The following is a 15,264-nucleotide window of genomic DNA, read 5'->3' as shown; positions in this document are numbered from 1 at the left end:
AGATGACTAATAAACCACCTCTCCCCTGCCCCTTGAATTCATCCAAACCAGAAAAGGCACAATTGTGACATAAGACAGAGACTAGAGAGAGAGATATGGCCTTCCTATTTGAGTTTTACATGATATAGAACAGGCAGTGAGGTTTCAAGACTCAGTAGATTAACAATATATCAGTAATAGCATTGCTTATTAAGAGAAGATTTACGCGAAAAGTAGTTTTTGATTCTCTTTTTAAACTTGATAGAGAAGTTAAGAATTTAATGATCAAAAGATGTAACAAATAGAAAGGATGATGATAAACCGATTCATTCGATGATAACGGAGAACCCTAATTTAGAAGATGTGGTTTGCATTTGCCAAATTATCTATCACCAGTGTCTGCCTTGAGAACCACCACCGCTGCCTTTGTTCTTTGAGAAGAAGGCATTCTTTGGCTTTGGAATCTCATGGATGTCCATGACTTGAATTGTTCTTTGCCTTTTAGCTTCAAAAAAAGAAACAAACAGAAATTAGTATGTTTTGTTTGTTCTAAAAAGAGCCAGAAACGAAATCAAAGAGAAGAAATTAGATGTAGGCCAAACCATTTTCAGCTTCTTTGTAATTCTCTTGAAGCCTTTTTCGAGCTGATGCAAGCTTTTGGGAATCAAAATTTGCTTCTTTCTGTTGTTCTTTCTGCCTCTGCAAATGGCCATCAATTCAATTGACATAATAAGAAAAACTTTCCTAAAACAGCTAAGTTGTTGAAGACAAAATTTGGCTGACTGTAAGTAAGGTAAGACCATGCATATCATCTGGGACCTGAGAAAATTTAGACCTACCACTCAAATTTTGTCAAATTTCAACACAATTGATCCCAGTTTGAGTTAAGTTTGTTATGTTTTCGGAAGCATAAGAATCGAAAGTTTCAATTTTCTTCCTCCATTTTTGGCAACCAAACATAGAGTTAAAAGACTCTAATTTGGTTACCATACATTTTGTGGAGTTAAAGACGACGTTGGAGCTTGTTGTGTTGGTTTCGGCGGGGCATCTCTTCTTGGAACGGATTTCCCCTTCGGTTCCGGTTCTGAGTTATTTCTATCGGACCCAGAACCTCCATCTAACAAAACAAAGAAAAAGGGAGAGATCATGAGAAACCAAATCAATCCGTGGTACATGATGACAAGTGAAACAATAAGAGCTCTAATTCAATACTCACTGTGTGGATTCGGAGAGTATGCAAAATCAGGAACCTGCATAACAACAACAACAACAAAAAAAAACATTAGAAACATGGAGGCAAAGAAACTATGAAAAGGATAAACTTCTCGATCTCTTCGCATATAGAAAACAAACATTAAAACCGAATAAGATGAATGATTTCAGTTCACCTGATGATAACCATTTTGAGGAGCTTTTTGCTGGGGTGAGTCGCCATCAGCTGTCGTTGACAGTAGAAATCATTCTTAGCTAAATCTTTCTACAACAGAGTGACTAAGATTTAACCTTACGAAGGAATTGAATTATGAAGTTCAAACTGGTCTCTACCTAAGAGTGTAGCTGTTTGCTCCCCAGGTTGATTCAACCTGACCCATTCATCAACAATCTCCTTCCATTTTCTGATGAAGAACAAATTGAAACAGTTAACAAACAGTTGAATTGAACTGATAATTCACCAACTATACTCTTCCGAAATTTACAAGCATCAACCATTCAATGAAATATGTAAAAAATTATGCACCTGACAAGATGTTTCACCAATCTACGAACATCATTAGATGAATGCTTCCTCAACCGATTCACATGCCTTCCAATATCAGTTTCCTAACAAGAACAAGAAGAATGAAGAAACAGAGAAGAAGAAAAAGAAGAAGAATTTACATACACAAAGAACAAGAAAAAAAAACCCCATAAACATTTACCTTAAGAGCTTGGAATGTTATATCCATGTCTGCTAAGTTTTGAAGCAGTTCAACCAAAGCATCTTCAGGCTAAAACAGTCCAAAACAACAAATTGGTACAGTTAAGAGAAAAAATCCATCAAAACAATCAGAACATTCTATACAATCAGAATCAAAAGAAGAAGACCTGGTGAGGAATTTCGAGCTGTTCCTTTATTTCCAGAACCTTCTTCTGTTCATCATCAAACAATCCTGCATATGGGTCTGCTCCATCGTCATCCCCTTCCACTACAACGAACTGCGGCGTTGAAGGGGAAGCTCCCTTAACCTCACCTGAACCCTGTTTGATTTCACAGCCATTAGAGCGACCGTCATGGTTGCGATCCGTATCACAGTTCCGACATCGAGACGGCGGCGAAGTCAACGCGTAGAGCCTCTCAACGATTCCATCTCTCCGATTCTTCAATTGGTTACCGTAATCTAATGAAGCGACTTCCATAGCTGTATCGATGAAAGTCCAAACATCGACGCCGGCCGTATCTAATATAGTTCGGAAATCATCTAAATCCAACCGAACCATTTTTTTTAGGAGTCCGATTGGAAGAATCGGAGATTGATTGAGAGAAGAGAAAGGTTATCTTCCCGATAAACAATCTGAAAAAGAAAAAAACGTTTGTAGTTCTTGTTTTCAGTAATGGACTCTGGAAACAGAAACGGATCTAAGAAGGAAGTTTATTATTCTACTTCCAAACTCTGACAATAAACAAAAGAGAAGGAAAAACGCTAGAAATTGCACAGAAACCCCAGTGATGGAAAAGCAAAATCGTCATAATCCGTTAACGAAATTTTTTTGAAAGAAACAAAAAAGAAAAGAAACCCAAATGACATAGAATAGATCTGATTCGATCCTAAAGAAAAGTTTAACCGATCGTTTTCAGAATCCAAACTCTCAGTGGCCGTCTGGAAGGAAGAAGGAGGAGGAGGAGGAGAAGAAGACAACCCGTCAAAATTACAGAAACCCAAGTCACGAAACAAAATTAAGGACACAAAAAGCAACTGAAACAATAAATTAAAAAGAACCCAAATCAAAAACTACGGAATATTCCTTGAGAAAACGAAGAACAACCGGAATTTCGTCCTCAAAGAATAAAAAGGGAAAATTTTGGAAGTGGGTCAATTTACATTAGGTAGAACAAGAAGAGAAGAAGAATGTTCCAAAATCAAAACCCAAGTCGAGAAATTTTGTTTTCCTTTTGGAGTTTGTGGTTTAGTTAATAGTCTCATCCATCCATCATCATCATCATCATCATCATCATCATCATCATCATCATATCATGATGCTCACAGAATCAATCAATATTGAAACTGAAAGAAAACATCACCATGAAAACGAAAACCGAAGTTTCTGAAATGAAACGACGGCCGGGAAATTTGATCTGAGCAAAGAATTAAGAGAATGAAGAACAAAAAAAGAGAGAATATTGAAGCGTGTTGGGTTGAAATTTGTTCCTATATCCAGATAGGATTTTTCCTTCCTTTCGCAGCTCTGACCCTATGAATTCTTCTTTTCCCATTCGCATTCATTGGCGCGTGTTTAATTAAAATTAATTCCTCATTAATTAATGGCCCAAATCCTATTTTTCAATCTTCAAATCCAGGCCCATTTATTCATCTAATCAAGGATTAGAAGCTTCTCTCTTTTTTCCCATTTTTACCTAATTTTTTGTTTTAATTAATTTCTTTCTTTCTTTTCCAAATCCCTTTTTAATTCCATCTTCTTCATTGTATTTACTTACCATACTTTCGGGTACTTTTTTGTCATTTTCTTTTTCCATTATTCATCCAATAACCTAAACTAACTCAATTTAAGACCATAACCGTTATTTAGAGTTTACTACTTTACTCTAAAACATATTACATACGACCATTATAATAAATTATAATGTCGTTTTCTAACTTAATCTATAATAATATATGCTTATAAATCAAATTTGTTCTTTTTGCTTTCTATATTAAGTTTAATCGTCTTTGTTCCTTTTTTTTAGTGTTATATTATTGTGAGTATGAGATACAATTAATTAAAAATAATAATGATAAGACTACTTTTAAAAGAAAGTCAAATTTTCTTAAATTTTGAATTGTATCCATATTTTAAAAGTATATGCAATAATTATACTGTAGCATAATATAGTTGATTTGCAACAAAAACAAAATTAGTTGATTTGCAACTTCTAATCGTATTTCTTTTACGGGTTGGACTTTTGAGAGAATGTAAAAGAGTAAAAATGTAACATTTATTTGTCTATCGCAATTATTTATACGGTAAAACTTTATAAACGAATGCTTATTCAAGAAAGTAAAAAAAGTTGAGATTGACCTACATGTGAATGAACTAAACAATCTAAAAGACATATTGATCGTATATACATGGTATTCTTCAATGTTATTGTTTCTCTCTTTTTCATGGTATATCAGCTTAATTGATTGCATATGATCTTCCCTATGTTATACACAAGGCCCAGGGACCATTAAATCTATGTTCATATGATATTCTTTGCAAATATTATATCTAATTCGTCGATTTCACCAAACCTCAAATCAAGAAACTGCTTAAATGTTAACCATGTAAGAAACTTTATTGTTGGTTACAATTATATATGGTCATCAATATATAGTTAAATTTTAGTCATTATTAGGGTATGATTTAAAAGGAAATAAAAAAAGTAAGAAATAAATATTAAAATAAGGTAAGCCTTTTAGTATATAATTTGGTGTAATGTAATGTAACCCAACGGAAACAAAAATCTGTAACCGTAGTCAAATTTTTAATAAATAAATAAATAGTTGATTTTTGGATAACATTAAATATAAGAGTAGTTGCAGTATCAAGAGCATTACCCAAATGAAAAACAAAAACAAACGTACATAAAAACTCTTAGAACCAAAAAAAATAAATAAAGAAAGAAAGAAAATGAGTTAATAGAGTTTAATTCGATCTTAATTATTTTGATTGATAATCTATCTTCTTGAGGTTCGACCCTTCAACGTTAACATGCATGTTGTTAGAATATCTTTTTTTATATAATGTAAATGTATAACCCTATGTTTGGTGTTAGGACTATCTTTTGACAGAGGATGTTAAACACAAATTCAGATACTAGTTTAGATTCAAGTAACTAGCACTAACCAACATTTTCTTATTACAATGATGGGGATTTAAAATTTTGTCGATTTATGACATTCTGATTGAAAAGAGATGTTTAATTAATGATAGTTGAAAGTTGGGCATTTTAATTGGGATTTTAAAAATTTGACATTTGTTGGCTTTTTTCTCTCGTATTATTGCAATCATTTGTTTACCAGAGGAGTAGAAGAAAGAATGAAGATGAAGGAAAAAACAAACTACCAAAATTTTGCTGAGAAATCAAAATCAAAATCAAAATCAAAATCATGCCAAATAAAAATGGCCAAAGGAAGGAGAAAAGGAGTACAAAAAAAGTAAAAACCAAAATCATTGGGAAAAATGTTTATAAAAAGCTGTATATTTGAAATAATGTACCCAATATTAAAAAAAAAAAAAAAAAAAAAAAAAAAAGTGGTTTTTATAATTATTTCCACTATTTTCATTTAGGTTTTTATTTGTTTGCTTTTACATAATTTTTAATTACAAAGAGTTAAGATATTAATCAAATTCTAAAGACAAAGACGATTGTTTAAACTATATTTATTGTTTCTAAAATTAGACTTATAATCCAAATGAGTTTGGCTTATAATTCAAATGAGTTTTTAATAAGAATGAAAAGAGAATTCGGATCGGCGGAGTTCGGAAGTCCAAGAAATGGCCCAACCTGCTTTTCCACGTGTTACTTTTGTATAGGCTGAGAAGAACAATAGCGTACACATGGAATGATGAAAAGGAAGAAATAAAAACAAACCAAAAAAAAAGTGGCCCATGCAGGTTTCGAACCTGCGACCTTCGCGTTATTAGCACGACGCTCTAACCAACTGAGCTAATAGGCCGTATATTATTAATTTTATGTTCCAATATTTTAGTTTATTCATTGAAACAAACATTATCGGGAAGAGACAAGCAAGAATTGATAGACGTAAAACAGACAACTTTGTGGGATCTATGAAAATAAGTGTTATATGTTAGTCTTCGTTCAGCTTCAATTGTTTATTGATCTTAGTTAAAATCCAGTCCTTCAATTGCTTTAGGTTGTCACAACCATCTCCATTCCAGTTTGTTAGTATTTCAACTCTCTTTCTTTTAAGGAAACTTGTTATTTTCAACATTCTTTGAATTCTAAAATCCTTTGAATATCCAATTTGTTATAATGACATTGTTTAAGGTTGAATTGTTTCTTTTAACTTTGGGACTCTATGATGCTTTCACATACTACTAAGTTGTTTTTTTTTTTTTTTTTTGTTGAGGTTATGGTTATGATTTGAACTTGTATTGGATTATTTGGAAGAAAAAAAAAGAACTATAGTCTCCCATATTAAATTGAATCTCCTCTCTTGGGATTGAAAACAAAGTTTGTCTAGACATAGTGTACTGTATAACATTGCATAATCAATATTATTATTGAGAATAAAAACAAACACATTTTTGAACAAACACTAAAACATGATACGATCATTTATTCCATCTTAAAACTGAGCTCAACCGAATCAATCTCAACAAAAATAATAGAGAAAAACTAGGACATCGATAGGACATTAATCATGAAATATAGAAATATTTTAGGGTTGGTTCTAATTACTCCCCCAAACGACCCATATGGGAGTGATATCAATGGTCTTAAAATGTTAGTTTCTCTTAGGTCATTTATATATTTCTTGTCTTCCTTATTTCTTATGGGCATTTGAATCTCAGTAATCTCCCGCCATCTGATAATGCTTATCCCTGAAGCCGGTGAAGATGCAACATGAGTGTCTCAGAATTGCCGACGAAGGAGAGTAATGTCCTGAAAGGTCATGAAGGTGGAGTTCTAGCTGCAAGGTTCAATAGCGATGGTAATTACTGCCTCAGCTGTGGCAAGGACCGCACAATTCGTCTCTGGAATCCTCACCGTGGCATTCACATTAAGACCTACAAATCACATGGCCGTGAAGTCCGCGACGTCCATGTCACCCCGTAATTCCTCTATCTTCTGGGATTCCCCCATTTTCCTCACATTTCAATTTTAGGGTTCTTTTGCACTGCTACTGATCTTTGTATATGTATGCTCCTTTGTTTGCTTTAGAGACAACTCAAAGTTATGTTCTTGCGGCGGTGATCGCCAAGTCTTCTATTGGGATGTTTCTACAGGTCGCGTCATTCGAAAATTTCGTGGCCATGATGGCGAGGTTTGTCGAACCAGTTGACTTTTTATTGGAAATTTCGAGTTGGGTTATTCGTAATTTTTTATTTGGATGAATCGAAGTGCATTATTGTAATCTTATGGTAATCGACATTTTTTTTTGGTTTAGGTGAATGCTGTGAAATTTAATGAGTATGCTTCTGTTGTAGTATCAGCAGGCTATGATCAATCATTGCGTGCTTGGGACTGCAGATCTCATAGCACTGAGCCAATTCAGGTTTTATTTTTTACTTCTTAATTTACTCGTCAAAATAGTTCTGTTAGCTGTCAGTTTTAGCTGAGTGTTTATTTGATTTGGTTGTTCTTCAGATCATCGATACATTTTCAGATAGTGTAATGTCTGTTTGCTTAACAAAGAGTGAAATTATTGGAGGAAGTGTTGATGGTACTGTTCGGTCATTTGATATGCGAATTGGCAGGTAAGTTCAGTTCAGTTTTTTCTACTTCTCTTACAAACCAAAATTCCAGCCAAATGATTTGCTAAATTAAGATAGTTTGTTCTTTTTGATTCACTCACAAAGGATTTTTCTTTAATAATTTGGCTCTGTGTGCCGCAGGGAGTTTTAGGTTTTATACTTGTTTCTTGTCCAAAAGATAAATTGGTTTTTCTTATAAAAAAATGATAAATTGTTTTTTCTTATAAAAAAATGATAAATTGGTTTCTCTTATAAAAAAAAAAAGATAAATTGGTTTTGAAGATGAGTTATTAAACTATGCAAAGATGAGAAGCCCCTTGCATTCGCTAATGACAACTTGAATTTTGTTCCCCTACAAATAGAGAAATATCAGACAACTTGGGGCAGCCTGTAAACTGTATCTCCATGTCCAACGATGCTAATTGCATCTTAGCTAGTTGCTTAGATTCAACTCTCCGTCTATTGGACAGGTATGTTTAACGTTTGTAATAATTTCAAGGGTCCTTCACATGTGTTTTTTTAATTTCCTAAACTACTAAACTGGTCCTTTTTTTCATATAAGGTCTTCAGGTGAGCTATTACAAGAATACAAGGGCCATACTTGTAAGGTTAGCATGATCTGAATCTTGGCAATGTCATAGTCCGTTTATTTTGGATTGTTTAATCATCAGATCTTTAACAAAAATGAATGGGCCTTCGTTATTTTCTTTATCCTCATAATATCGTACTCTATTTGTACTGATGTAGATCTTTAAAGTAATTTTTTATGTGCACTTTCATCATCTTCAATAAAAAAAAATCAAATTGGCAGCGTCGATTACTTTTGAATCATCACTTTCGTTCTTTATAACTCAGCACATCTCTGGTATTTTCAATACAGTCTTACAAGCTGGATTGCTGCCTTACCAATACGGATGCACATGTAACTGGCGGATCTGAGGATGGATTTGTTTACTTTTGGGATTTAGTAGATGCATCTGTTGTCTCCAAGTTTCGAGCTCATTCCTCCGTCGTAAGCCTTTATTCCTTAACCTTTTCAGTTTTATGTAATCTGGTGTAATGCATTTCTTCCTCTCTATCAGTTTTTTAAGTGTTTAAGATAAAGTGTTTAGAATAATAATAATTTGAAAAAGAAAAGAAAAGGAAGAATATGCATATTCATTAGTTGTACTTCTGGACCTTCTAAATGAGCTACAATGTTCTTATAGGAATTAGATAAACTTTATAATGTTGTGAGTGTTTTTTGACGCCGAAACATCTTTTTTGCATAAATAATAGGTAGTTGATATTTACACCACATAGATCTGCAAATCTCACAAACTGCAACTCTACATACTTGTGTTTAGTTTAGCTCTAACTACGCTTGTTACCACCATCTAGTAGATGTAAATTCAAGCCTTCATCGAGTTAGAGTGAAATAATACAAAGGATTCAAATCGGCATATAAAAAGATAGCTCTCCAAGATAAGTTAAACAAGTAGTTTTACATAAAGGCCTCCTTTTTAAGATAATAAGTACTATCAAACAATTACAAAAATCATTGGGATGAGATGTGGTTACTCATTAGATTTCATGTGTCTATCTGAAGAGTGCAAATTTTTCTTATAAAAAAAAAAAAAAAAGTGCAAATTGTTTTGTCGCCTTGTATTGTTTGTAAGGTGAGGTCTGTATGGAAATACCCTTTCAACTTAGGGATGTGCTGACAAACTGTTGGGCACAGCCTAAACTTTCGCTTGCACATTGGTATAACAACAAAATTGTCATTGGGCAAACACATTTTCTACTTGGTACTGGCACCAAGATCTCCAATCAACCTGCCATCTGCACATTCGAGAAGCTGGATAAAATTTACTTGAACACACAAGTATAAGAACCTGAGAAGATTGAAAACACTCGGTAGAAAACTTGACTTTGGATTGATTGAAGGCATCACCATGTAAATATTCTCTCTATGTAGCCAAGTCCATAGTATGTTCGCTCAAGGTTAAACTATTATAGTTGTAAGTCGTAAGAAAGATTGGGGCATTGGTTAAGTACAAAGGTGTATGAACTCGTAATTTCCTTTGTGCATGCAAAATGCTGTCTTGAAAACATTTGCTAGCTCAACCCAGATTTACTGATGTCTTGGACTCCAAAGCCTGCTTTAAGTAATTGTGTTTCTGCTTAGTTCATCAAGCAGTCGTCTATGAATCTATGACAGAGATGAGAAACTCGTATCGGATGATCTTTGTTGAGAGTGCTATGATCTGTATGTAAATCATGGATATAAAAAAAGTAGGTCACTAGCTCTATTTAGCATTTTGAATACTTTGGATGAGTAGAATTGGGCTGGACATTCATCTCCTGCTCAGTTGAGCGATTTCATTTTACATTTAATTGCATTCCTACGAGTAATGTAGATGGGCCTAGAATTACGGGGTGTCCCTCCCTTTTTTGTATCTTTTCCTAATCAGTTGAGTTATTGGTGGAGTCGAAGGCCATTGCTTGTGTTAGAAATAGTGGGCTTGGGTCTTGTTAATAGGCTCGTGTTGAGATTTACTTTGCCCTATTTTTTATTATTTTAATTAGGCTCGTGTTGTCTATAAATATTTCTCTTTCGTATCTTTATCATTATCAGAAAATAATAAAAAACATCTATACCGTGGTTTTCCTCCCTGTACTAGAGTTTCTACGTAGACCTTGTGTTCTTTCTTCGTCTCTATTTTTTAATAGCTTGGCAGTTGGCTTTGTGACACTTCAAAAGACCTCATTCTTATGCACTTTATAAGTTATTCATATTGTTACCATATAAGGACAGATTTGTTAGGTCAACTCTTGCAATGTTTTAGTGACATGGCCTCTCGGCTTCTTTAAAGATTCCCTCAAAGAACAAAGCTTAACTTTTTAGATGGGTGAAGAATCCAATTCCAGGAACCATTCAGAACCAGTCAAAGAAATAGATGTTTGAAGATAGGAAAGAGGACCCACTCAACAATTTCATCATCTTTAAGATTACCTAGAAGCCCATCTCCCAAACTTTGTTTTAAGCATGCCACATATTAGCCAAAGTAGTATTAGCTCGATTGTAGAGTATGCAGCTTTTCGGATACAATGTAGCAATTCTGTATCATTGGACCAAACATCATGACAAAAAGAAGTGTGAATACGATTGCCCAAACGTCTTCTAATGGACCATAACCATACCGTTCAACATTGAAATGGATCTCCATGGAGCTTTTGAAGTTCCTAAATTGGAAGATATTGCCAATGTTGGTTAGCTGCCGTGGGGTAGTACTTTGCATTAAGGATATTCCATCTAAAAGCACCATTTTCACGGAGGAATCTCCATATCTATTTAGATCAAAGAGCTTCACTCCAATGCTCGAGATTGCCAATAACTAATCCACCCAATTGAAGAGGAAGTTGAATTTTTGCTCAATTCACATTGTGCATTCTGTCATCTTCCTCAGTATCTCATTCTAAAGAAAATTCCTAATGACCTTTCGATCTTTTTTGCAATCTAGGTAGCGTTTTGACTAAAGGATAGATAATACATGGACATATTAGAAAGGGTAGATTGGATGATCGTCTGCCAACTCCTTTGGGTATGAAAGAAAAATCCAATTCCGAAATGTCCTATGTTGGATTTTCTGCACTATCTGTGTTCTAATTAAGATTTGCTCAGTTTTTAGTTAAAAATGTAGTGCGGTCGATGGATGGGTATTTCTCTAAGAAGTTTGAACCATGGGATGAGAAGCTGCAAGGAAGTAAAAAATTCCCCGACATTGAGGGTGGTTTTACACGAGTAGTTTCCTTCGAGTTAATAGAGTATTGAATGAAACTGTTGTGTTCTTTATCAACCAGCCCCTGTATGCATGCACATTCTCATTTTCTTTGTTATCTTAAAATTATCTAGAGTAAACTTAACTCAATGGTATATGGCAAAACCTTCCAATTTAGAGTTTAAAGGTTTGTTTCCCTTATCCGTAATTGTACTAAAAAATGAATGTTTTGTTAAAATAATTATGAATAAATTAATGCCATACACATCCCACACTAACTAAACTATAGTTGCACTAAAATTAAATTAACTTGATTGTACAAAGATTTTCTTTTGTTTTACTAAATTAATTCAAAAATGGAAACTTTGTTTTACTTTTTGATTTCAAATTCAACGTGTTGTTTTCTTTATAATTAAATATGTAATTTAGAAGGAAATATCAAGTTAGTATGAATTAATAGGCAATAGCATAGAAAATAAACTGAACTTAGAGTATACTGTAGTACATTCAGGGCATCTTTGTTCCCAAAAAAATATTTATGAAATTTTATGTAATCATAATACATTATTGGACAGAAAGTTCTTTTATTTTAAAATAATATATATGTTAAACATCGTTGTCTAAATACTCATGTACGACAGTACAAGTACGACAAGATGTAAATTGAGGCGAGGTGATGGTTCTAAAATACACATGTTCGATGCTTCTTTCCTTTTCACAGGTGACAAGTGTGAGTTACCATCCAAAAGATAAATGTATGATAACTGCCTCGGTTGATGGGACGATTCGGGTTTGGAAGACATAAGAGCCAAGAGGAAGAACATGAATTTCCTCAGCTTAATAATGCACATTATGATCTGAGGTATTTACTTCTTGATACATTTAATCCAGTGATTCCAATCTTCAATTATTAGAGTTTGAAATTAAACTTGTGGCGTTTAAGAATCGTGATAATGCTGGTGGTATTTATTTTATCAATCAATATCAAGTTGACATGGACTGTTTGATCCTGGTCCAACAATAAGAATCCTTACTAGTCCAATAATTCATCATTTTGTATCTTTAACTTAATGAAGTTACTTAATAAAGTAACAACTTGGTTGAAAAATATGTTTTTCCCCTTTGGGTCTCAAACTTGAATTGTTTGGCCTACAAGTCTTTAAAGTGTACGAGATCAGCTAGGTTTTGTTATCAAGATATTTTAGGTTTTGATATCAACTTCAACCCCCTAATTTATTGTTCTACCCTTTACCGACATAGTCATGTCACATCGTATAGAGTTTTCCCTTGGTATATTACAAATTGTTTCGAACCACTGAAAGTTCAATCTCAAGACTGATAATTTCAAGTGAATTAGTTGAAAATCTGTTTCTCTATTCTCGAAAGTTTCATGCACGGATTTCTTGATTTAAAACAAATCAATGCAAATTATATAGCTCGGGGCATTTACATTGTTTTCTTATATGCTTTATTTCAGGTTCTGCAGAATGCCAATCATAAGCCAAAGCCTCTCTAACTTTGTCCTTGAGTTTCAACTAATCTCATAAAGTTGTTTATCGACCATTCCAATTCCAAACTCCGACTATGAAACCATAATTTGTAATTTAAACGACGTTTTACGACTGCTGAATTTCAATCTCATTCATTGACTCTTAGAATTGAAGTTTTCAGATGATTTGGTAAGGAACTGAGAAAGAGGTATAAAGGTATGTTAAAGAAAATTTGTTTCCCCTGAGAAACATATTGATTACAAAGCAAAAAACAAGGTTGATACCTTAACTTTGGTGTACCAAATTTTAGAAGGATGAAGTGGCATGGCTTACACTGACAAAAGTAAATGAAGATTGTATTGAAACACAAGTCAGTAGTTGGACCTGCCTTCCAAATTCAATAAATTTCCATCATAATTTCACTTTGTAATTTCTTTCTTCATTTGATATCATTTCCTATGTCTTCTTATGGCTTTCAGGTTTCACCAACTCATCATCATCATTATTATTATCAAGTATACTCTCTCTCACTTAACTTCATCTCTAAACAGCTTAATGTGGTAGTTATACTCACTCAACCTTTTATTTATCTATTGGAAAATGAGAACTAGAGAGAATTAAACATAAGAAATTATAATTTCAAACATTATCTTAATCACTTTACATTTTGAAGTTCATGTCAGTTAGTCATAACTAACTATGTTTAATGAATCCTTTACTCTTTTAAAGTATTAATGCGTCTAATGGATCTTTAAATTTACAATTTGTATGTTATGTTCGTTGACCTATTTCAACCTTTAAGAAAAACATTCATTTTGATGCTAAACTTTCATAAGTTATATATTCCCAACATATTATCTCTAACATCTTTATTCAATTTATGAACCATTAGACCAATTCATTGGGAATTATTGATTAAATGTTCTAAACAAAAACTGGTTTGGCCGATTCATTGTGTTCTTCAAAGAAATTGCTTTAATTTCAGCATAAATTCTACATATAAAATAAGGAATTAGAAAAACATTACACAGACACATACATGGAGGGAAATGAAGAAATAATATTTGGATGAAATTGAAAATCAGTGTATTTGAAACGTAAAGTTGAAAGGTACATAAATGCGACATGTAAGGCTTCTGCACGGAAGTCAATGAGCCTATGATCTCATCTCTAAAATAACCCTTTTGTTTTTTTTTTTGCATAACAACAAATTTTATGAAAATTATATTTGTTAAATTAAGTATTTATTTAGAATGTTGATGTTTTTATTTCTTAAATTAACTTCACTTGATCAGAACAATTATTTCTTTAGTCTACAAAATTATTCTCTCTTCAACAATCATAACTTTTATTTTACATATAAAAAATTATTTCGCTTGTGAACTTTAAAAAGGCCTTGTGTTTTTTTTTTAATGTTTTGAAATATCAAGTTTAGTACTTGCTGCTAATGTATTTTACTAGTATGGTATTTTTTTCTTAGTGTTTTCAAAATCTATACTAAGTTTCAAAATCCAAAAAAGAAAAGCTGGTTATTTCATTTTATTAAATATTCTATTTTTGACCATTTCTCATATATAAAAAACAAGTATTTTATTAAAATGAAAATTATTATGGATGATAAAAGAAATAAAAATATTTATAAAATATGGTAAACAAATATAAAATAAATTAGAAAGAATTTCGATAAATTTTACTATATTGAAAATAGTTTTGATGTTTTGCTATTTTTAACTATATCTTTTTTTAAAATCATTTTTGTTTAATGATAAAATATAAAAACTTGAAGGTTAAAAATAATGTTTATAAACTTTATTTTCAAAATAAAAAACTAAAAATCAATAAATCGTATAATAACTATTTAACTTAATTGGATAACCATTTAATTTTTGCTAAGCTTTACTTATGCTATTTTTCACCTAATTGTTTTGCTATCTGTTTTTTAGAAAATCAAAACCTACTTTTTTTTTAACTAATAAAAGAAATTGATTTTAAAAATATATTTTTATTTAAGAAATTTAGTAGTGTGTGGTTACAAACCAAGAAATTCATGGCTAAGAAAAGAAAAATTGTAAGAAAGAAGCATACAATCCATGAGATTTACATATCTTGTGTTGTGTCTTGTTTGGCCACAACTCCTAAAAGTAAATATAGCTTTTTTGTCTTTAAAATATAGTAAAATATAAAACTATTTATTGTAGTTTATGGATAATAATTTTGATATTTTACTTTATTTTAAATATTTTCGATTGTTCTCTTATTTAAAATAGTAAAATAAACTAAAATATTTACGACATAAAATTAATATTTGATTTTCCTAATATCTACTTGCATATCTTAAACAAAGAAAACGGATG

General features: G+C 32.3%; 2 protein-coding genes and 1 non-coding gene across 4 annotated transcripts; 1 reads left to right on the top strand and 2 right to left on the bottom strand.

Moving 5' to 3' along the window:
• Window positions 1–200: 200 nt before the first annotated feature.
• Window positions 201–3,494, bottom strand: LOC103485244 (probable mediator of RNA polymerase II transcription subunit 26c). 2 transcript variants are annotated; one of them, XM_051089021.1, is made up of 10 exons: window positions 3,060–3,429; window positions 2,065–2,531; window positions 1,899–1,967; window positions 1,718–1,800; window positions 1,525–1,595; window positions 1,368–1,417; window positions 1,196–1,229; window positions 972–1,096; window positions 582–678; window positions 201–484 (listed from the first exon to the last, which is right to left on the bottom strand). In XM_051089021.1, exons 2-10 carry the CDS (start codon window positions 2,455–2,457, stop codon window positions 369–371), a joined length of 1,038 nt encoding a protein of 345 aa, XP_050944978.1. In that variant the 5' UTR covers window positions 2,458–2,531; window positions 3,060–3,429; the 3' UTR covers window positions 201–368. The 2 variants fall into 2 exon arrangements, with proteins under 2 accessions (XP_050944978.1, XP_008440997.1); XM_008442775.2 differs by having other exon boundaries at window positions 2,065–3,494.
• Window positions 3,495–5,823: 2,329 nt separating this feature from the next.
• On the bottom strand, window positions 5,824–5,897 carry TRNAI-AAU (transfer RNA isoleucine (anticodon AAU)). The gene has a single exon. It is a non-coding gene; the product is annotated as a tRNA-Ile (tRNA).
• Window positions 5,898–6,497: 600 nt separating this feature from the next.
• LOC103485242 (uncharacterized) lies at window positions 6,498–13,340 on the top strand. The gene is made up of 9 exons (XM_008442774.3): window positions 6,498–7,017; window positions 7,127–7,229; window positions 7,353–7,460; window positions 7,553–7,662; window positions 8,022–8,129; window positions 8,222–8,267; window positions 8,540–8,671; window positions 12,142–12,282; window positions 12,898–13,340. The coding sequence occupies exons 1-8, from the start codon at window positions 6,809–6,811 to the stop codon at window positions 12,223–12,225; spliced, it is 900 nt and encodes a 299-aa protein (XP_008440996.2). The 5' UTR covers window positions 6,498–6,808; the 3' UTR covers window positions 12,226–12,282; window positions 12,898–13,340.
• The last annotated feature ends 1,924 nt before the right edge of the window (window positions 13,341–15,264 follow it).

This window comes from Cucumis melo, chromosome 8 (assembly GCF_025177605.1).
Source record: "Cucumis melo cultivar AY chromosome 8, USDA_Cmelo_AY_1.0, whole genome shotgun sequence".
In the NCBI taxonomy this organism is placed as follows: Eukaryota; Viridiplantae; Streptophyta; class Magnoliopsida; order Cucurbitales; family Cucurbitaceae; genus Cucumis; species Cucumis melo.
This window is presented reverse-complemented; position numbering and strand designations above follow the sequence as displayed.